At 43.7% G+C, this 21776-nt stretch overlaps 1 protein-coding gene and 1 long non-coding RNA gene across 3 annotated transcripts; one reads left to right on the top strand and one right to left on the bottom strand.

Moving 5' to 3' along the window:
• Positions 1–2579: 2579 nt before the first annotated feature.
• On the bottom strand, positions 2580–19500 carry ST8SIA3 (ST8 alpha-N-acetyl-neuraminide alpha-2,8-sialyltransferase 3). 2 transcript variants are annotated; one of them, XR_012001549.1, is made up of 4 exons: positions 19245–19423; positions 17680–17802; positions 14135–15206; positions 2580–13929 (listed from the first exon to the last, which is right to left on the bottom strand). XR_012001549.1 is itself a non-coding variant. In XM_025997665.2 (4 exons), the coding sequence occupies exons 1-4, from the start codon at positions 19421–19423 to the stop codon at positions 11633–11635; spliced, it is 1143 nt and encodes a 380-aa protein (XP_025853450.1). In that variant the 5' UTR covers positions 19424–19500; the 3' UTR covers positions 2580–11632. The 2 variants fall into 2 exon arrangements, 1 of the variants encoding a protein (XP_025853450.1); XM_025997665.2 differs by having other exon boundaries at positions 2580–11915; positions 14649–15206; positions 19245–19500.
• Positions 19368–21156, top strand: LOC140598996 (uncharacterized). The gene is made up of 2 exons (XR_012001550.1): positions 19368–19506; positions 20038–21156. It is a non-coding gene; the product is annotated as an uncharacterized lncRNA (long non-coding RNA).
• Positions 21157–21776: the final 620 nt, after the last annotated feature.

Genomic DNA, 21776 nt, shown 5'->3' with positions numbered 1-21776 from the left:
CCTAATGGTTTTTCAAAGAATATTTTAATAATAATAAGAAATAGGGGTTAACTTAAGATGAGGATCATGTCCTTTTAAATATTTCATTTAGAGTTAAGAATGTTGGTTGATATAAAAATAACTTTCTTTCCCCAAAAAAACTGATAAAGTACTTAAATTGTTGCTAGCTAGGAGAGTACATTTGGACAAGTAACTTCCTCCTCTGAGCCTCAGTTTCTTGATCTGGGAATGAGAGCTTTGAATTCATTGAATCCCTAAGTTCCTGGTCACCTATGATATTCTGAGTGGTGTGACACACTGGTCTGACCAGCCTATTCATCAAGCTAACTCAGTCACTAAGAACAGAACATGCAATATGGAGGGTAGGTCAGTGGTTGAGGTGGGTATCAGCCACCCCAGGCCTTTGGACTCTGCATAAGTGCTGCTGGGTAAGGAGCTCATGTTCTTGCTTACCCTGATGCAGAAAGCCTACTTCCTTCACTGGCTTGGGAGTGTTGGGTCAGATCGGTCCTTTTATGAGTACAGTTTCCTTAATCCTCTTTGTCTTGATCAAGCTGTGGCAATGCATTTTCTTAGGGAAAAAAATTCTACCTTTAAAATGTAATTTGTACTAAGTGGCCCCAGGCAAAGAGAGCCTGCAATAAACTTGGTGTCAATTTCATGTTTTGCCAAAGTTTGTGAAGTGCTTTATTTTAGAAGAACTTACCATTTCTCTGTTGGGATGGGTAATCATCAGCCTGCTAGTAGTTTTCAGAAAACATATGACTTAAGTATTACATCTGGCCTTTAAAATTTTTATTGTGTTCACTCTGATGGGGTCATTCTTTTCTCTCTCTCCCCGTCTCTCTGTCCCTTACTTGAACCCCAACATTCCCTGGCATTGCCCAGGATAAAAAATGTTCCTTTGTGATGTGTTGAACTGTTTCCCCAATAAGACATGTAGGTTCCTTCAGGATAGGCACTGTGATTTTGCTCATTCTGTATCCTGTTCCCATCCTACCCAGTGTTGTACACAGTGACCAGTAAGGGCTTTTGGTTTGAACTAAAGAGCTTTGCAGCAGGCCCTTTCAGATGTGACCCTGTTTCCTGAAGGCAGGTTCTCTCCAGTAACATTATATTTTTACCCTACATAAGTTCTTATTTTGCTTGAAATTATAATCAACCAAGTATAAGAATAGGATACGCTTTGGTGCATGAATATGTTGGGACATGCTTGATGTTGGAGAATGGATGTTGAGAAAAACAATTCCTAGGACAGTTCACTCACTCAGTCAACAACTATTATTATTCACAGTGCTATCTGAGGCAGCACAGTCAGCAGAGGGAGGACTTTTGGTGTCTGTGGTGTAGGCATAAAGATGAGCAGGGAAATAAAGAGAAGTGACACATAGACTCTCTGGCCATCCATCCATCCATCCATCCATCCATCCATCCATCCATTCATCCATCCATCTAACAAATATCAAATGATAGCTTACTAAGTTCCCAGCACTGTTCTCAGCACTGGGAGATACAGTGTGATTAAGATAAGCAAAGTTACCTACTTTGTAGAAGGTAGAGCTTATAGTAAGTGGGAGACACAGACAATGGAATAATTGAACACTGTCATTTCAAACAAGAAAAGAAAATGCTGGGGCCCATATGTGGCTCAATGGGTTGAGCATCTGACTCTTGGTTTCGGCTCAGGTCATGATCTCGGGGTTGTGGTTTGGAGCCCTCTGTCAGGCTCTGTGCTCAGCCTGCAGTCTGCTGGAGAGTCTCTCCCTCTCCCTCTGCTCCTCCCACTGCTCATGCTCTCTCTCTCTCTCTAAAATAAATAAAATCGGGGTACCTGGGTGGCTAAATCAGTTAAGCATCTGCCTTCAGCTCAGGTCATGGTCTCCGAGTCTTGAGGTCGAGCTTCATGTTGGGCTTCCTGCTAAGCAGGGAGTCTGGCTTCTCTCTCTCTCCCTCTTCCTCTGCCCCTACCTCCTGCTCATTCTCTCAAATAAATAAATAAAAATCTTTAAAAAAATTTAAAAATTGTTAAGAAACAAGGAAAGAAAATGCTATGAAGAAAAATAGAACCATGCAAAGGGATGGAGGCTGATGGGGGCATTCAGGGAAGGCTCTATGAGAAGGTGGCCTGAAGAGAGACCAAAATGGGGTGAAGAGGCAAGAGCCCTGGACCAAGCGTCAGGCTGCAATCTCATTCTAACTCCACCACTGACTGTGCGACATGGACCAAGTTCCTTAGTGTCCCTTTCTCACCTGATTATTGATTAAATAAAATGATGTGTGTGACTGTACATTCAAGACAGATGTATTATTATTAATAATGTTTAAGGCCTGTTGCACGATTTGCATAAAGGATAGTGTGTGGGAGTGCTTTTACTGTTTGCTGCTAGTTCATGGCTGAAACAGCCAAGCCCAATCTTCCTGGAGTGGTACAAATCTCCAAGAAGTTTTTAAATCTCCTCAAAACCCAGGGAATGAGAAAAAAAAAAAAGAGGGTGCACTTAATCTCTGCATTGGATGGAGTGTGTTAGTGGGTGGTGAGGGGGCGGGGGTCTTCCAGACAGGACAGAGACAACCAGCAGTGTTCTCCAATGCACAGTAGAACAGTTTATTTAAAAACAATGCATTCAGTACTGTGTTTGGCACACGAGGCAGTGAGGCAGGTACATTCACACTCAACAGGTATACAAGTAGGGAGCCGTCGAAGCAAATCATTGTGTTTTCGTCACAAACTACAGTCACAATATACACACGATTACCTCTACTAAAGAAAGATGGTCATCCTTGTTGACCAAGAAGGCGGAAGATATTTACATGTTCCTCAGTCCAGCCATGCTGACTCCTCTCAGGTCTCCAAGGCCCTGTCCGTCTGGCACCATGTTTCTCAGGGCAGCTGAGGCCACCTGTCACGGGAGATGGGAGTCCGATCCTAAGGGCCGCAGCTTCTCCCAAAGAGCGAGAGTGCTTCTGATGTAGTTGAGAAGGAGTGAAGTCTTCGATGCCAGTCTTTCAGCATAAAATGGCATTTTCCAAAATAAATGCATCATCAAGTATGTGAGGGGAGGGCTCTATGGTTATGACAATATAAGAAGCATTTATTTTCCCTGACACGTGCTTCTTGCTCATTTCTTTAATAACTTACATTCACTGTTCTCCCACCTTTTGGTTTCATCCTTACTCTGAAAAAAGTTTTTGTTCCTCATTCTACATTGGCATAACATGCTTTAAAGAGATACTGAGATGAAGTGGTGAAACCAAGTAGGTCAAGTGAGAGAAGATATCACAAACATTCTTTTGTCTTGACTTCTGATTTATGCTTTACAATGGATTGTCAGCTTCCCTTCTAAAGAATGGAGGCAGCGTGGTGTGCTGGAGTAGAATCAGTGGTCAGGAGACCCAGACTCTAACTGCAGTTAACTAGCTGGGCAGCTAAATCACTTCCTACTTTGTGGACCTCACCTGTTTCATCTCCATGCTGAAGATGTTGATCTGGAATCTAGATCTGAGATAATGTCTAGATCTGTGAAGTTCTGCTATGTTCGTAGTTGACTCTCTTATGTGAATAAACGATGCTGCATTGTGATGTTTCAATATTTTGTTCTGTGTCCTCGGAGAATTTCAGTGCTAATTGCTGATGCTTGGTGATAGGATCTAAATTCATCAATATAAAGTCCTACCAGGGCTCTTGGCCGGAAGGCTCCTTTTCTGCATAATAAGGGCTTAGATTTGGATTTTGAAATGTGGTTCAAGAGTGTTTAGACGTGGAGACCAATTGTTCTAAGTCTTGCAAAATGATCTAGATTCCAGATTTCAGAGGAAAACCTCCCTTTCCTTTTTGTAAGTACTTTAGTGACTTTGTTCCACATCTACACATTGATCAAACTTCTCTCGTATTATCTACCAATTTTTCTAACCTACTTCCCTACCTCAAGATACTATGGGAGTGACTGGTTCCTCAAGGCTGATTTTGCTGTGAATTTGTTCATGACAAAATGGGGCCTGCTGTCAAATCCTTTCTGCTTGTGGCTATGGACTTATCTCTTTGGTGTCCAGAAAAAAGCCAGGGGGTGAAGGTATATTTTGTGCCCAGGCTGCATGCAATTTGTTGTGAATACAGAAAAGCATCTGAACATGTACCTGATTCATTTAAAACAAAATGTAGCTTATTCAGTATAAAGAAGCAAGCTCATTTCAATGACTACTAAGAAGTACAGAAAACAGAGAGATACCTTGGCCTTTCAAACATAAGATAGACAATGTTTAAGTTGAGTTTCAAACATTTGTATTCTAGAAATGCCTTACAGACCCTACAGGATATTTTACTACAGCAAGTAAAGTAGATTTTGCCTGTTATGATCTAATTTTGATTTACTACATAAAGAATAAAAGCCTATGTCCACTTATTATGTTTGAGGAATTAAATACATTTTTTCCCAGTATTGCCTTTCAAAAGATCTAATCAAATCCACCTAAGAATGATTTCCATCAGAAAAACCTTTAATTTGCAAACCAAACTTGTTCTGTGGCTCACCAGAGTATTTGGTTTCTAAACACTCTTGTTAAATGGGGCATTCACTTACAACTAGTGGGAGCACAACTGCTCAATGCCCAGGGGACTGCATGGTAGGTTCTTTCAAGGTCCAGCCTTACACTAGCATAGGTAGGGGCAAGGCATCACATGTTGCCTTCCTCACAAAGTTTACCCAATGGTGTTCTTATTTGTGGTATTTATTGCCCTTCAGAAACTTTTAGGGGGGCAAAAAAAGTCTAGCCTGGTGCATATTCAAGCCTTGGGCATGAGGCTTAGCAGGTGTCCCTTAATGAAGTAAAGACATGTGAACCATGGAGCCTCTGCAGGTGTGGCGGGGCTAGCTAGGTAAGCTTACTGGATGTCTGTTCTTCTGCTCCTGTGCAAGCGCTGATTTCTGGATGCTATGACGGAGAATGAGAAGCAAGTGGACAGGGAAAATTTGAGATTTGGGGAAAAAGGCCATGGACTACAGGATATGAGAAAAGATCAGCTAAACATGGTTTCAACTGGCAGTTAAAGAATGTTTACCTGGAAGCTTGCCCTTAGAGATTAGAAAAACCATGGCTAGTAGTCTCCCAAAGTACTGAGTGGTGTGTTGAGAAGTTCCTAAGAGTCACATGGCTAGGAAATATTTTGAACACCTCAGGGTCCTTAGCCTCAAGGACCCAATAATATATTAAAAATTAGTAGATCTAACCAAAGTAGAAATGCCTCCTTGTGGGGAGGGGGCACTTGGGAGTTTCTCCAAAGCCACTGCCAGCCTGTCCCCTGTTTGGTACTCTCGGGCTCAGCAGCTGTTCAGGTGGTGCTGTGCTGGAGCTCCTGAAAACATGTTGTTACATGTTCAGCTGGTTGACATAAAGTTAGTAGCTTGAAACCGTCTATGTTGAGAATATTTATACCACGGAAATTGGCAAGAGCTACACATCAGGGTGCCACCTTTTCCAGATCCAGTTGTGAAATATTTAGCAGCACACCAAAGAGCCGCAATTGTCTCTGACTCCCACAGAAAGAAAATCAAAGGAGCCCTTCAGTAACTGATGATTAAAGGCATGTGCACAGCTATCAAAAGGAACCTGGCCGAAACTTCATTAGCATGGTGGCACCTTATTCGACAGAGGCTGATACAGGGCAGCCAGTGACAACTGGTTCAGTTGGTCTTAGAATTTTATACTCAGTCTTAGAATTTTAACTCCTTGAATTTCCTTTTTTGATTGGTTTCATTTTAACCTGAGGATCTTTGCATTTTGCGCATAACCTGTAGGTTAAGAAATCAGACCCCTTTAGGAATATTTTAGGCTCTGGGAATGACATCCAAGTAGAATCTGAATGAGTCATTTAACTTCCCTGCTTCTCAATCTATCTATTTGTAAAGACGAATGACCTGAGATCTACCTCTCCTTTTGAAATATCAAAAGCGAAATATAGAGAGCTGGCCTTGGGGTAAAGTATATTAAAGCTATGTCCCTCACTCCGACTGTCTTCAGGCTTGAATCCATTCTGACTAAATTAACCAGTTACTATTTGCTTACAAATTAGTGACAGGTCAATTCAGCCAAAACAGTTGAATAGTTGAATCACTAAGACTGTGTCTATATCGCCATGTATTATGATAACTTCAAGGAACAGATGTGATACTAATTGCATGAGGAGTGATAAGCATTCAGCTACTTTGTTCAAAATGGTATATATGACTTTGCTATATATTATTTGTTTTCAAATGCTGGAGACCTCAGAATTACCTGGGAATCTTTATAAGCTTAGCTTATCCTAGGACATTCTGAGTCAAAGGTCTGGGGTGGGGAGCAAGAGTTGTGTTTTAAAGAGCTCCTCATGTCATACAGCTTTGTTTGCTGGTGGATCAGCAGCATGATCCAGGTCCTAACCCCATAACCCTATTGTAATCTTAGATTGGCGTCAGCTTTTCTGTGACAGGCTCTTCACTGTGATTTCACTGTAATTAACAACATGAGAATGGGCTTCACTGAGGATAACAACATCTGTTAAAACACGTATCTTCAATAATAAGTCATCACAATAAAAACAAATTTTAGGATATACTGTGTAATACAATAATGACATTCTAAAATGTTTCCCATTTCAAACGTTAAATCTGTGTGGCAAAGCAATCAGAATGTGGGAGAGGCATATTTAGTTATTTTGATCCTTGGTGTCAATTCACCTGTGGCCTTGATTAATTGGGCCATAGAGCCCAGGTACGTCAGTCAGGTGGCCCAGAGCCTCTAACTCTCTGGCACCTGCGATGCTCCATCTGAGGTTTTAGCCACATACACACGGTCCCAACAATCTTTGTGAGCAAAAGCACAGTTCTCCATATTCTGGGAGAAGGAGAGGCTACACAGATACTTTTGCCTAGCACATTTAAACAATTTGAAGAATGGGATTTAAGGATCCAGATTTATATAGAAAATTGTTTGGCCTGTTATTTTGCACCAGAAGACTCAGCTCAACATTATTCATTATTCGCATCTTCTTAACATATTAAACTAATGCAATAATGCAAAGTCGGCTGTTGAAATTACTTGCAATGTGGAAGGCATTGACAAAAGTTATTCCTTACCTCAACAGGCCCCAGCTGAAAATAATACACATGGAGCAAAACAACAAGTGAACTTTTCTTGGTTTAAATAAACTGAATACGAATTTTCAAAAGAAGTACATAACTGTTCTCAGGATTCAGCGTTTAAATTGTGCATATATATTGCTAAAACCAGGTTTTATAAAGTGGATATTGAATTACTGGATGAGATTCTAGCTGTCAACTGTGAACTGTCAGTAACTAAATTGTGATTTACCAGAATCATGATTTGCCAAGGGGGTTTTCTCTCATTTCAGGGAAGAATACAGGTTATTATCAGTGGACGTTGTATGCTTAGGCACCATCTCCCTTACTGTTCTACACTGACAAATAAATACTTTTTTGGGGGATGGGGGAGAATAAATTTTCCTCCTTTACAGTGTACTTTCTGTGCCATGAGGACCCCGGACTAAAATACTTTCTTTTTGGGCCCATCTTCATTTTATGCTGGTAAAGGAGGAGATGGAGAGTCATAAATTTTCCTACTGATTATCTATGTAATCTTGGGAAAATCATTTAGCCTGTTTCTCCAGTTCTCATTTGTAATGTCAAGGATTAGGACTATAGAAGTTAAAAGGGTCTTCCATTTCTGGTATCCTATGGTTCTACAATTCTGTCCCTGCTTCCCCTGACCTCAGGTCAACCTTTCTTTGCTCTTTAAGAGTGCCCAATAACTACTGCTTAGCCCAAAGTCATAAGAAATGCTCTTCCATTCCTTAGCTTCCCCATCATATTAGGTTAGTCATGGCACTCACATTCGTGGATAACTGGAGGCCCGGACACAAGGAGGCTGGAAGACCCTCTCCCCTCGCACGTCCTGGCTGGCAGCCCCATGGTCACATGCATGACATCAAGGTCATAGGCAGATGGTATGGCAGTCACAGTCAGCACTGCTAGGCACACACCACTACTAAACATACACCACTTTTACAATGGTCAAGGACACTTAAGACACAGAAGCAAAAGCAGAGGAACTATAAATGTTTTAATCATCAGGTATGGGAAAGATTTCTGGGTCTGGGAGGAATTCTTAATACCTCATTTTAGCTCTCTATCTCCTGTTTTAAATATCTGCACATGATTCCCAGAATAATCCATGAAAACTGGTTGGTGGACTGGCATTAAGCTGGTCACTAAATGTTTGTGGGCTTTTTCCTCCTCTGCAACTGAATTGGTCATTGTTGTAGGTATCATATGTAGATGGCTTGGAGGGCTGTATGGTGAAATTTATCCCAACATCTGAGGGTGGATTCTGGTGTGAGTATCCCAGAAGAGGAGAGGGTCTGACAAAAGGATGTACTTAACCTGGAACCAATAAAGCAAGGACAGTGCAAAAACCAGGGGTTTGTATCTGAGTTGAATCAGGAGCAGGGATTCAATAGTTCTGGATCTTCCTGTTTCACTGCTCTTGACTGCAAAGGCCCAGGAGTTCCAGTTACTTACACCACTGCCTTTCTAATCAGGACTCATGGGACCCGCCAACCCTCTGGTCGTGACAGTGGTTATATAGATTTGATCTTTGAAACAGTCTTTAAAAACAACAAGAGATTGTATATGATCAGCTAGCGGCTGCGTTTCTCTGTGCTGGAACTATTATAGGTCAAGGGCACAATTAACAAAAGTAACAGTAAAAGCTGCCATATATCGAGTGCTTACTATATGCTGAAAACTGGGGTAGATGGTTTACCCACATTCGCCACCTAATTTTTCCAATAGGAGGGATGTAGGCTGTGCAGAAAGAATTTGTGAGAACTGTGGTTAACCCCTATGGCAGGGCTTGGGGTTTTCTTCAGAGATTTTTGAAGAAAAGGGAAGGGTGGTCTTTTTGGATCAGTTCCAGGAAATCCTGCCTGGAAATGGGACAAGACTGATCTCTAAGCCTTCTGTTCTGAGAAACAAGCCTGTTTTCTCAACATTCTGAGTTCTTGTGAAGGCAGCAGATGAAATGATGCTGGAAAAAGTCCCCTTGTTCTGAAGTTAAGATGGAACCAAGAGTGATGTGAGATGTCTTCCTGAACTTAAAAAGACCTCCCCAAAAAACCCCCCAAAACAACAGCAGCAACAAAAAACAAAACAAAACAAAAACCAAACCAAACCAAACCAAACCAAACAAAACCCAAATGGCATTATGATGAGGTCTACTTTAAAAGTCCACATAGAACAATGAACTGTTTTTAGGGATTCTGGTCTTTTGCTCTCTTAATCTGCCTGGTTCTACGTGTCTACATATTTATATTTAGTGAAATCTAATGGGCACATTGGGATTAAAACTCCAGAGTCAGGATCTGGCCCATGTAACATTGGCATTAATATCACTTAGCTGTAACCAAATGAACTAAGTGCTTAGGAAGAGCCAACTAAACACTTCTGTCAGTTATCAATCTCACAGTGATCCTAACAGAGCACAGCATGAACACTGGAGCACTGTCTTCTTTAAAGTGATAGGGAACAAGCATGGGTGGTTTTGATGCCCATCTAATGATACCAGTGAATTTAAAGTTGTTTTTTTTTTTTCCGTCTATACTCTAATTATTTCAAGTATTGAGCTTGGTTAGTATTTCCCCTTTTGAAACATCCATTCCTGTCTCTTCCTGTTTGGATTGCCATTCATATAGCATTGTAAAATGTGTCACAATTGGTAACACATTTGAACCTGTATGGTTTTTCTTTCACTAGTTAACATCTGGATCTATGTAAGCTGCTCCAGTTAGCTTTCTGGAAAAAAAAAAAAAAGAAAGCAAGACAGGACAGCTCCGCTTTAGGACCAGGAGGCAGATGAGCATCAGAACTCTGTCTTCTCTTATTGTATTTGGTTTAATTTGCGGCATGATTATACCTTCCCAAAGAGGGACAGTGAGCTGATGACTGAACAACAGCAATTATTTTAAACAGCATTGTAACATTACAAGCAATCTAGGATGAGATTTCTGGAAAAGAACAAGCTACCCCACCCAGATGTATTACAAATGTGCTTGACTGGCATTTGGAAAGAAGAAAAAAAACTCTTATTAAAATTTAACATCAACTTGGCCAGACTTTGGGCTGAACTGGAAGAACAAAGTGCTGCTCAGTGAAAAGCCAGGGATGGGAGTGATGTGATTTCTACTTCTAAGGCTGAAATAATAAAAAAAGAGAATGGCCAACTAATTCCTTCATGGCAGGTCTACACAGTTCAAATTTCAAGTGTTATTTTGTACCAAATCTTGCTATTACCCAATGGCTTTTCCTTATGAAAGGCTTAATTTTTAGAGATACACAGATTTAGATATACAGATTTCAGTGGGAAAAGGAACTATCCACTGTCTATAATTGTTTTGAAGAGAACAGATGGTTCTGAGCGGTGCTGGTGGACACAATGATACTGAAGATGACCTCACCTCAGCACTATTCACATGGTGGCCTGTCCTGATCAACTCTGAATCTCCTACTTTGCTCTAACCCTCCTGGTTTGCAAAGACTCGGCACGGGCACCATGGTCACAATACTTTAGGTTAGACAGAGATTCCATAAAAGCTTCTAAGCATTCTTCTTCCTTTTCCTCTATATGTTCCAGGCTCTTAAGCTGACTCATTGCGTTTATATTCTGAGAGATTTCCCAGCCAAGTGCTTGGGTTGGGATTGTGGGAGGCACTAAACTCAGGCTGGAATGCCCTTGCCGATGTGGCAATAGAATGATTTGCCATAATGGCACTCATGTCAAGAGATGCAATCCCACCCATGACATAAATTTTCTTTGTGTTAGTGAAAGATGCACTGCATTATATGCCACTCACCACAGAGGGACCACTCTGCTATAGAACGACTGCATGGACTAATGAGAACTTCCTAAGAGGCATTTCTTGTAAAAGTAATCATAAGGTGATCCATCATGATTTGGTCAGTTTGTCATGAAATATCAAAGTTACCCAGAGCCTTGAACACATCAAACAAGTACAAATGCAACACATACACGCAAAGCTAATTTAATATGATTCCTAGCAAATTATTAAACTCCACAGTGATGGGGCAAGGGGTTGTAGGGAAAGAGACCGAGAATGACAGAAATAGAGAGTGACAGATGAGATATGCAAATAATTTTTTTTTTGTTTCCATTTTAAAGAGTCTGATCCCGCCCAGGCAAAACTGAAATCCTGCCCAAACTGGCCAGAGGCCTGTGACTATGAGGACTGTATCTCAAAGCTGCAGAAACTACAGCTCTAGTCCTCATAAAAAAGGGAGGCAGTTTATTATCAAAATACAAACACGAAAATACTTCAAACCATTTCATTAGCAGCATAGTTCCAAATGCAACATTCCCTTTATCAATCAAGTTTAAATCATGTGGCTTCAACTCATTTGTCTTGCCAAGACCCTTAAAAGAGCAGTGCAAAAGAGGGAGAGAAGACATCTTTCCTTTTAAATGGCAGACAATCTTTATAAGGAATTCTCTAGGGTTCTATTCTGAAGACTATTCCATTTGATTTGGGGCACTTTTTAAATGCCATTTGGCACTTCTGTTCAGAGTCTTAGGCACAGTGTGACAGAGTCAGCTTGGTGAGCCCTTCCCCATGCATTCGGTACAGCAGCTGGAACTCAGCAGGCAGCTGGTGTGATTCCTGCCACTTGGTGGTAAATTTGGTTCCTTTTTTGTCATAGTAATGGTATGGAAGATCTTCCCTTGTGTTGGGGTCAAATCCAAAAGGCCAGAATCCATACAAGTGGATCTCTTCACATATTGCTGATGCAAGGGTGTACATAAGAATACCTGTGCTCAGCCGTTTGGGTGACAAATGTTTGTTTTTCCAGTACCTGTGGAATAATAAGTACATGTGGATTCAGAGGCCAGTGCTGGTTTCAATCAGAGAAGGTCAATATGACTGGGCCAGGAGATGGATTTGTACATGTAACTGAAATAGTACTTGCCTTTTCCACCCTCCCCTCCCCTCCCCCTAATAGTACTGGCTTTGAATCTATCTTTTAGACTACAGAACACCTCTGGGCAGGACTGGCTACATAATTTGTGAGACCCAGCATAAAATGAAAATGTGGGCCCTTCCTTCAAAATTCACTGAGATTTTCAAGAGGGTGATAGCAGAGCATTAAATCAAGCACTGGACCCTTCTGAGCACAGCTTCTGTGTGACTGACTGTACAGGCTGTACATGTCTGATGCCAGTTCTACCTCTCGGTTGTCCTAAGGAGTGGTGGCTCTGACTCGCTGGTGACAACGCAGAAGGCCAGGAATGAGAATGACTATGTTTCTCATAGTCATTAACCTAAGGGCACCTCCTGTGTCACTCTCTTACCCTAGAGATTAAATCTTTCTTATTTGGTCTGGAGAGAGTGTGGGGATTTATTTTTCTGTACCTTCTTATAAAAAAAAAATATTCTCTGTTTCTTTGTTTACTAGCTAGGAGCTCCAGAGCCCTTCTTAAGCATGCCGGGGTCTAAGAAAAGTATTTAAACACTTTCTGAATTAAAAAAAAAAGTTAAATTGTGGCTATTTTTCCTTCCATATTTATACAGTAGTTTGAAACCTTCCTACCTATACTACCACATATTTCAGAGTGCTGGTGTGTGTGTGTGTGTGTGTGTGTGTATCATTAGCTATGCAGGCAAAATTAAACTGTTCATGAATCAAGTTTCTATGGACTGTATTTCCTTTGAGTTTTCATTGAAGCAAGGTATTTGGTTCAAGCCCGAGTGACGGTGAAGAATTATGGCTAACTCCACGGTCCTTCTGAAAAGCTGGGGGCAGGACAGGCCACACAGGCCAATTTCCTGAAGTTTCTAAGCATGTGTAGTTCCTTCTTTACTACTTGAAAGCTTCATACATAGATCTTTCCCCATTCCAGTTGAAATTTAAAAGTTTAGTCTTGGCTTTTCTTACCTAGGAAGTTAGAATGACTTCTGACAATTCTTTTGGTATGGCTGAACTTAAATAAAGCAAGAGGGGAGCAAAAGGATGTGGTCAAAAGACCAGAGGAGGACAGATTAGTGGAGGGCCTGGCTTCTAATTCTGTTTCTGCCCATTTTGGGCAGTGACATTGGGTAAATAGCTCCTTTTCTTTGTACCTCAGTTGATTCATCTTTAAACTTAGGAGTTGGGCTACATTACCTCTCAAAAAAATGACGATACATCTTGGGAAACTAGGATAGTCCCAAATTTTATTATCCTGTTGTCATTATTAATAGCACCCTCTTTCTCTCAAAGACAAAGTTCCAGTTTAGACTATATATTATGATCCTAACCCTACCTGTTAGATATATACCACTTTATTAGATGATAATTCCTCCTTCTGTGAGAGGTCAACTAAACAGATCTTAAGTTTGGGAGACTTTAGAGGATTATAGGATGGAGATAAAAATCTTTAGAAATCCCTGGTTACCAGTCCTCCCAGAACTCATTTTAACTCATAGGACTATCTGGACAGTATGTTAGGACACGGAGGCTATTTGTAGACAGGAAATTAGAGTTGAGGCAGTTTCCTCAGATGATTTAAAGAAAAAAACCTTACAATCAATTTTGCTTTATAAAATTCCCTGGACAGGGGCTCTGAATTCTGACTACACATTAGAATCATCTGGAGAGTGATTAAGAAAAACAGATATGTGGGCCTTCCCCCTTCCCCCTTCCAGATAAATTTACATTAGAATTCCTTGAAGTAGAAACAAGCAACAGTATTTTTAAAAGTTCTCCAGGTGATTCTAATGTACAGTCAGAGTTAAGATTCATCAGAATAGACCAAAAAAAAAAAAAAAATGAATTTCTGGTCAATCTCTCTATCAAATTATAAGGCATAACAACAAGCTCATAAGATACCCTTCACAGGGATCCCTGGGTGGCGCAGCGGTTTGGCGCCTGCCTTTGGCCCAGAGAGCGATCCTGGAGACCCGGGATCGAATCCCACATCGGGCTCCCGGTGCATGGAGCCTGCTTCTCCCTCTGCCTGTGTCTCTGCCTCTCTCTCTCTCTCTCTCTCTCTGTGTGAGTATCATAAATAAATAAAAATTTAAAAAAAAAGATACCCTTCACATGTTTTGGCACTGAAATCCCAAATGATAAAGGCTGATTATACAATTTATGATTTTCTAGTCTTGGACATTGATAAAACACCCAAATATCAAATAAAAAGGGACATTTTAAGTCAATTGCATAATTTTTTAGAAAACTACTTGGTTTGTCTAATTTTGCCATTGGCATTATCGGGGCCTAGCTATCCATTTAAAGAAAATTCTTGATTTTTGATGATTTCCATGACTGCCTGTCAGGCTTACCACCAAGATAGGAGACAGGAGGGAATAGATAGGGGAGACCAATGAAACACCAATTTCCCCATTTGGCACTTGTTACCAGCTGGGGGTAGAAGATAGAACTTCTTGCCTAGAATGATTCATTCTTTCATTACAAAAACATAAGAGTTTGCCCTAAAGTGCTAAGCTAACAACAAGTAACTAATCAGATACCTCCCATCCCCAAGAGATTACAATATTGATTTGCCATCTGGTGGGGTAAGACTTAAAGGCAATAAAATATACACACCTGTTGACATGTTGCATTATATTTCCAGGCCAAGCCAATTGGACCTTTAACTGACCTCTGTGTTCAACAAAAAAGTCAACTAATGTCCTGGTAACAGTTGCTGAAGTGTGGAAGAAAAATGCAGGGATCCAAAGAATGGCCCCATCGAGCTTTTTTAAACTGAGGAAAAAGTTGTTACGGTCCTGAATGGTCAAAAGATTGTTGTAATATTTTTCCAGAATGCTGGGGTTGAAGGTGGTAAGGTTGGTTTTCCTTCCAACATCTCTTTGGAAAGCCTCCGTAGGGGCAAAATTGCAACGGAAAACAAAATCTGACTTATCTATTTCTTGTCCACACCGGCTCCCTGTCAGGATCCCACTATTTCCAACCACAGCACAGATATTAAAATGCTTATTCACAATGGGTGATACATCTGGAAGCAGTGATCGGAAGTTATTGCTAATAGAGAAAACATATTTATGGCTGGAATAATCATAGTGCATCAGTTGTCCGATCCGAACACTATTCTTGGTCAAAGAAAAATTTTTTATTACATCGACATGCTGAAGAATTTCTTGCCTAAAATGAAAAGAAATTCATTAAATGCATCCCATTCAAAAGAACTGATTTTCCATCTTATGTCTTATGCTGCCATTCCATTCAGACAAGAATCATAGGTACATCGTATCCAAGAAAGATTATACATTCATAGTGATTGTGGTTGTTGGGGAAAAGACTGCTTCAGAATCCACAGACATGCTAATTTCTCAGCCAAGTTATGGATGTAATCCTTCAAGGCTTATCAGTGGTGTAACTTACAGTTCTAGCTGCCATTCTTTGGTTTTCTATTCCACGTGAAAAGTATATTTGATCAAGGAGGAGGCATAGGCCAAACTATGTCAGAAAATACAGGGAGACAATTTACACAGGCTCCAAACAGCTCACATGAATGCACAAACATTGGTGACTTAGAGTTTGTAACTAGGGACTACTTGCTTGCTATTGGACTGCAGTGTTCAAGGAATATCAAATATCGCTGGTATCCAAATAAGAGCCAAATAGATATGAGTCAGTATAGTACTATCTATTATTAAAATATGGAAATGGTAGTATCAGTGAGTGTAGTTGAATATTTAATAGAAATGAGATGATAATCTCATTAAGGTCCTTTGAATAATGAAACAGGAGTATTTTTCTGCTTGATTGTATAGAAACACAATTTAGCTGGAGTAACCTAATCCTTAGAAAAAGAGGCTATGGTAAACGCTGAAAATGTGTGTATATTCTAAGAATTCAGAGGATAAACCAGGCAAGGGTGATACTTAGCACTAATTTCGGGTTGCCTTCATGTTGAACTTTAAGTAAAAGTAAGCATTTCCTCTTAAAGTTTCAGCTATTTAAAATATTTAAGAGAGACCAATAATATGTTACTTTGCTACTAGATTCTCTAATTCTTGGAATTCTCTAATTCTTTAATTCAAAGAAATCACAATGTGAATTTCCTTTATATTTTGCCTAAAAAATAAAAGGACTGAAGCTAAATGTTTTGTATATCATCACTTTACCTGGAACTCTATTTTAAGAAATATCTTCATCTGTCAAAGTATAAAGCAACATTAACTGAAAGCTTTAATCTAAAACCTCCAAAGTTACTGATACTGCTCTTTACAAACTATTCTTTACCTGTTATAAAGGTAAATTTAAAATGATACTGGGAAAATTAGAGCCTGTGAAATAGATGGATTGAAAGGAGAGAAGTTTTGAGAAGGAAATATTGTTCTGACTGGTCATGGCCTAGTGTGGGAAGAAAATTCTTATTCAGTTAGAAATATGTTTTGGGGAAGGTATTATGTATACTGCCATTAAAGTTTTCTGTGTTGTCTCTAGAACTAATATTGGCCTAGGAACTGAATAGTTTAAAAGAAAGGCACATCTGTGGTTTTAGAATTAATTATTGCCAGGGAGTAAATTTCTAATTAAGCAGCATTTAAAAAATTTTAATAATAATCACATGACTATATCGGCTTTTCACGTAAACAACATTTTCATGACACCATACATATCTAGTGAATTTAATTCTGTCATTAACTTAAAAAACAGTGCAGAAACCAGAAATGCTATGACCAAACACAACCCTCTAAATGAGTGGTAAAATGAATACGTGTAAAATAAGTATTCACACCCCTAATGAATACACTAGATGGCTCACATTCCATTTAGCAGCATAATAATCCCACCAACAAGGAAGGAGTAATGACTTATCTGGGGGTTGCTAAGAGGAGACCAGAATCACTCAAGATAAAAAATTTGAATAAATCTCATTCTTTCCCACCTCACACACACACACACACACACACACACAAACCCCATACATACACACACATAAACTCCCTCATGTACAAACAGGCTGTTATAAGACCACCTATAAAAATGATGTTGGATAGCTTTTATAATATGTTAAGGGCTATAAAGGTTTAATGAAAACAAATAGGTAAAACCAAAACAAAACCATACTTAGATACCTGCATATATTTAGGCTAAGATTTTTCACTAGTAATTGACAGGGGCAGATTATGGTATTTGCTGCTGCGTGTTTCAGGGTGCGACAATTCTATTTTATTACATTAAGAAATATTTTTTTCTCAGTGGGAGAATGAAATGTCTTAGGTGGTCTTTATGCAATTAACTTTTTATGTATGTATGTATGTATGTATGTGTATATGTATGTATCTAGTAGATGGCTTTGGCAGTATTACCCATGCATGTTAACTGTAAATCATTGTGCTCAATTAAGCCCAAGTTAGGGAGGATATTGGAAATGTCTTTTTCTCTTCCATTCAAATTGGTCTTCTTGATGTTTTCGTTTTAGGAGAGGGCACTACATGAATAAAGAGGGGTTACCAATCAGCCTTTGTGCAGTCAGGCTGGGTAGGCAATGCCAATAACACCTCGGGATGAGGGGCAGATTTTACTTTTTTTTTTTTTTTTGCATTATTTTGTTTTGAACTCCAGAATTCAAAATCACCTTTCGGATCTTTTCCCCCTATCCTACCTTTGATGCAAAAACGCTGTCCGATTAAATGTCCACTTAGAAGGTTTCTCCTGGAGTTCGTGGGTCAGAGAATTCGTAATGGGCACAAAAGACGGATCTAGAAACTTCAGCGCAAACTGTGACCTGGAGAGGAGCACGAGTACACAGACAGGCGAGCTGGCCTCAGCTGGGGCGGCCAGGGGGCGGTTAGAGCCCCGGCGGCTGGGGCGGGGGGGGGGGGGGGCGCGCACCTGGCGCACGCGCGGGCCGCATCCCGGCCGGGCCGCTCTCCTGCGGTCCCCTCTGGCTCCCACGCACGCCCGGGGCGGGGAGAGAGCAACCCAGGGAAATCCGCCTCCATTGTCCACCCCCGGTGCGGGAGAGACCGTAAGATGGCCGTCTGCGGAGAGCAGGGCCGGGAGCCGGGCCCGCGGCGCCGGGAGGGCCGGGCGTCAGCACCGCGGACAGCGCCCCCCCCCCCCCCCCCCCCCGGGGGCCGGCGGGCCGAGGGTCGGAGAGAGGCCGAGGATGCCGGAGACCCAGGGCGAGCCGGGGGCGGCTCCGGCCTTAACCTCTTAGTTCCCGAGCCCCGCTGACTTCGCTCCCTGTCCCCGCCCGGGGACCCCCCCCCCCCGGGGGCCGCGAGCCTGCTCCGCTCTGTGCCCCGATCGGGCTTCCCTGGGCCGCGCGGACCACAGGTTGCACGCTGTGTGCGACCCCTGCCCGCAGGAGGGCCCCCGGGAGAGCTCCTAAGGGTCACAGGAAGGCGCAGGGGCTCTCGAGGGGTCGCGCCGGGCTGCACCTGGCGCCTTCCCGGTGCAGCCCCTCGCCGGGGTGACCCGGACCAGGGGCGAGGGCAGGCGGCCCCAAGGAGGCCCGCTTCCCGCAGGGGGCGGAGGGATCGCAGGATCCGGGAAAGGCCGTGGGGGAGGGGAGGGGGCAGCGGGAGGGGGGAGGGGGCAGCGGGAGGGGGGAGGGGGCGGGGGCGGGGGCGGGTGCCCGGAGGCCGCAGCGGGGAAGGGGAAATGCCCCGGGGGCTTCAGGGGGACAGGCCGCGCCGCGTTTGCTGGGGTGTGGGTGGGGGGAGAGGAGCGAGGACCGCGCCAGGGGAGTCCAGCGCCTGCGCCATTGAGGCCGCCCTGGGCCGCCGGGTCCGGCCGCCGAGCCCGCGGACGCCGCACCGGGAAGGCGCTCGGCTCAGCTCACGCAAGAGCATCTCCCCGGCTCGGCGCCCCCTACACGCGCACACGCACACGCGCGCACACGCACACACTGCCTCTCCCTCCATCACCGTTCTCCTCAAACCCTCCCCCCATTTTTGAGATGGGGGAAGGGATGCCGAGGAGGAATAGCGAGAAATGCAATCCCATCGATTAGGGCCACGGCTTTTAGGGGCTTTGGTTCAAAAAAAAAAAAAAAAAAAAGGACGGGGGGGGGGGGAGGGGGAATCAGAGAGGGGAGTGGAAGGACCACGCAGTTATCTCGCCCAAAGTGTCTCGGAGAAGCCAAAACACCCCTGCCCGGTTCCCCCTCCCCCCTCCCCCCAACCAGGTACCCGAGGCCGCTCAGACCCGGCCCGCACTCACCGGAACCCCGCGTGGAACATGTACATTCGGGGCGCCCCCGGGTTGGCGTACTTGGGAGTGGTGAAGATGTTCTCCTTCTTCAGGGACACGTAGCTGATGAGCGACAGGATCAGCAGGGCGACGCTGAGCATGACCAGCCCCAGCACACTGGCGACCCGGGCCATTTTGCAGTGTCTCATCCCGGGCTGCGCCGGGATCAGGGGAGGCAGCGGAGCCGGCCCATGGAGCGGCGGGCGGCTCGCCCGCGTGCCAGCGTGTGCGTGTGAGTGTGTGTTCGCGCGCGCGTGTCGGCGCGTGTGGCGGGGGAGGGGGGCCGGGCCGGGGCGCCGCGAGGCCCGGGGGGCGGGGGGCGGGGCGGGGGGCAGGAGCCCCGCGGAGAGCGGACCGGGGCAGGGCGGGTGCGGGAGGGTCTGCGCGGCGGCGGCGCGGGGGGGGGGGGCGCAGGGTGGGGGCGTCCCCGGCCGCCGCTCAGGCTCCCCCGCGCGTGGCCCGCGCGCCTGCCGTCGCCGCCGCCGCCTGCAAGATGGATGTGGTTGGAATAGCGCGACGGCTCGGTCTAAGCCCGGGGATTTAATTAACGAGCCCTCATCTCCCAAATAAGCGGGGGGGGGGGGCAAGGAGGGGAGCTGAGGCTGGAAGGCTGCAGCCCGCGTCACTGGGCCCCCCCGGCGAGGGTTGGCGCGACCAGGTGCCGTGGCCACACGGGAGCCCCGACTTGCTGCAAAGGACCCTTCGTTACTTTGTGAATGTGTTCAGGGTGGGGTGGTAAACAACTGCACTTGCCGTCCTGCAGGTTATTCAGCAGCTGCGCGCTTCTCCGAGACGCAGAGACAGCGCTTTCAGGAGGAGACACCCTTGCAAGCTCCTCTCCTCGGCACCGAGGCACCGCCCCGAGCCCCACCCCCACGGGGCCCAGCAGGCCGGCACCCCAGCAGGCCGGCACCCCAGCAAAGACGCCCCAACAGCTGCTGGGCCAGCCTGCCTTGTGAGCGCTTCAAACCTCCCTGGAATTTTCCAGAATCTCTCCCCTATCCACTTCCTGTGCCCATGACATACATTTTTTTCTTCCTCTCTCTCTCTCTCTAAAAGATGGGCAGTGCCTAGCAAGGTTATGAGGTGAGCTGTGAGTGTGGAGGGCCTTGTTCTAGCATACAGCAGGTGGCCCGCCGGTTGACCAGGCCTGGAGCAGTGCTTCCTGATTTAACTCTACATTGCCCACTCTCCTGACCCATCCCCAGGGCCAGCTCTTGGGGATGGGCCTCCTGACAGCCCTGTGGGGGCCAGAAGCTAAAGGCACTATAAACTTTATAAATGCACAGAATTCTCTTGTGAAGGAGCTCAAGAACCAGGTAAGAGAGGCTGCCTCTAAGAGTGGAAGGAAAGCTCACCGCCTAACACTTTGCATTGCTTGACCTTCAGTTTGTTTTAGAATATTCATATGTTGCCTGTTTTAATATTCATTGGAAATAAAAATTAATTCATTTTCAGTCAGGCTGCTGGATCCTGGGGCAACCCACATATTTCTTGAGTTCTGTTCTTTGCAATTAGCTTGTGGCTTCTTCCACTCTCGTATTGTGCTTAGCCTGGTCCTTCCAATACTGGTCAATAAGCACTAATGAAAGAAGCTGGAGGTGAGAAACTGGTCTCTGAGAATCTTTTCCAGTAAAGCAAATGGATACTTTCCGAGATGGTTATGATTTCTTTCTCTCCTGAACTTCTTGCTTTATGGACTCTGGTGGACCTAATGTTATGATCTCTCTCTGGACCTCAAATTCCTCAAAAGACTGAACTCCTGGACTGTAAACTCCTGCAAAGCCAGGGCCTCATCTTCTTCCTTGCTATTTGCTCATACTGGCCAGGAATTGTCCCATGTAGAGGGCATGCTTAATAAATATTTGAGAACTGAATAAGGTCCCCTGTGAAAAACACATGTCCAGTTGTGGACAGTGGCATTGCAAATGTCTGTTTTCAATGAATGACAAAGGCAGTTGCTCATTTTTCACTCATAGAAGACATTTCATACCAAAATCTAAAAATGTGGAATGGGGCACGTGGGTGGCTCAGTCTGTTAGGCATCCAGCTTTTGATTTGGCTCAGGTGGTAATCTTGGGGTCAGGAGATTGACCCCTGAGTCAGGCTCCATGCTAGATGTGGAGCCTGGGATTCTCTCTCTCCCTCTCTCCTCTCTCTCTCAAAAAAAAAAAAAAAAAAAAAAATTAGAAAAGTAAAATGTGGGCCAAAAGGACACAAATAATCTTCTTTTTCTCATGGGGCTTTCCTTATTTAAAAAATGTTAGAAAAAGCCTGCACATCTGTATATGGTGAATACTCAAATCCTATTTTTTGAATAATTACTATAGTTTCTTTTAATGAGAAGAGCATATAAATATAGTATAAAAGGCCAAAAGGAGTAAGATCTTCCCTTAGAGAGCTATCTAGGAATTACACATATTAGAAAAACTCTTCTTGATCAAGAAGTCAGAGAACATGCCATGGAGCCCAGAGTAAAGGTTACACTTTCTGGCTCTGGAG

The sequence above is a fragment of the Vulpes vulpes genome, chromosome 5, assembly GCF_048418805.1.
Source record: "Vulpes vulpes isolate BD-2025 chromosome 5, VulVul3, whole genome shotgun sequence".
Taxonomy (NCBI): Eukaryota; Metazoa; Chordata; class Mammalia; order Carnivora; family Canidae; genus Vulpes; species Vulpes vulpes.
This window is presented reverse-complemented; position numbering and strand designations above follow the sequence as displayed.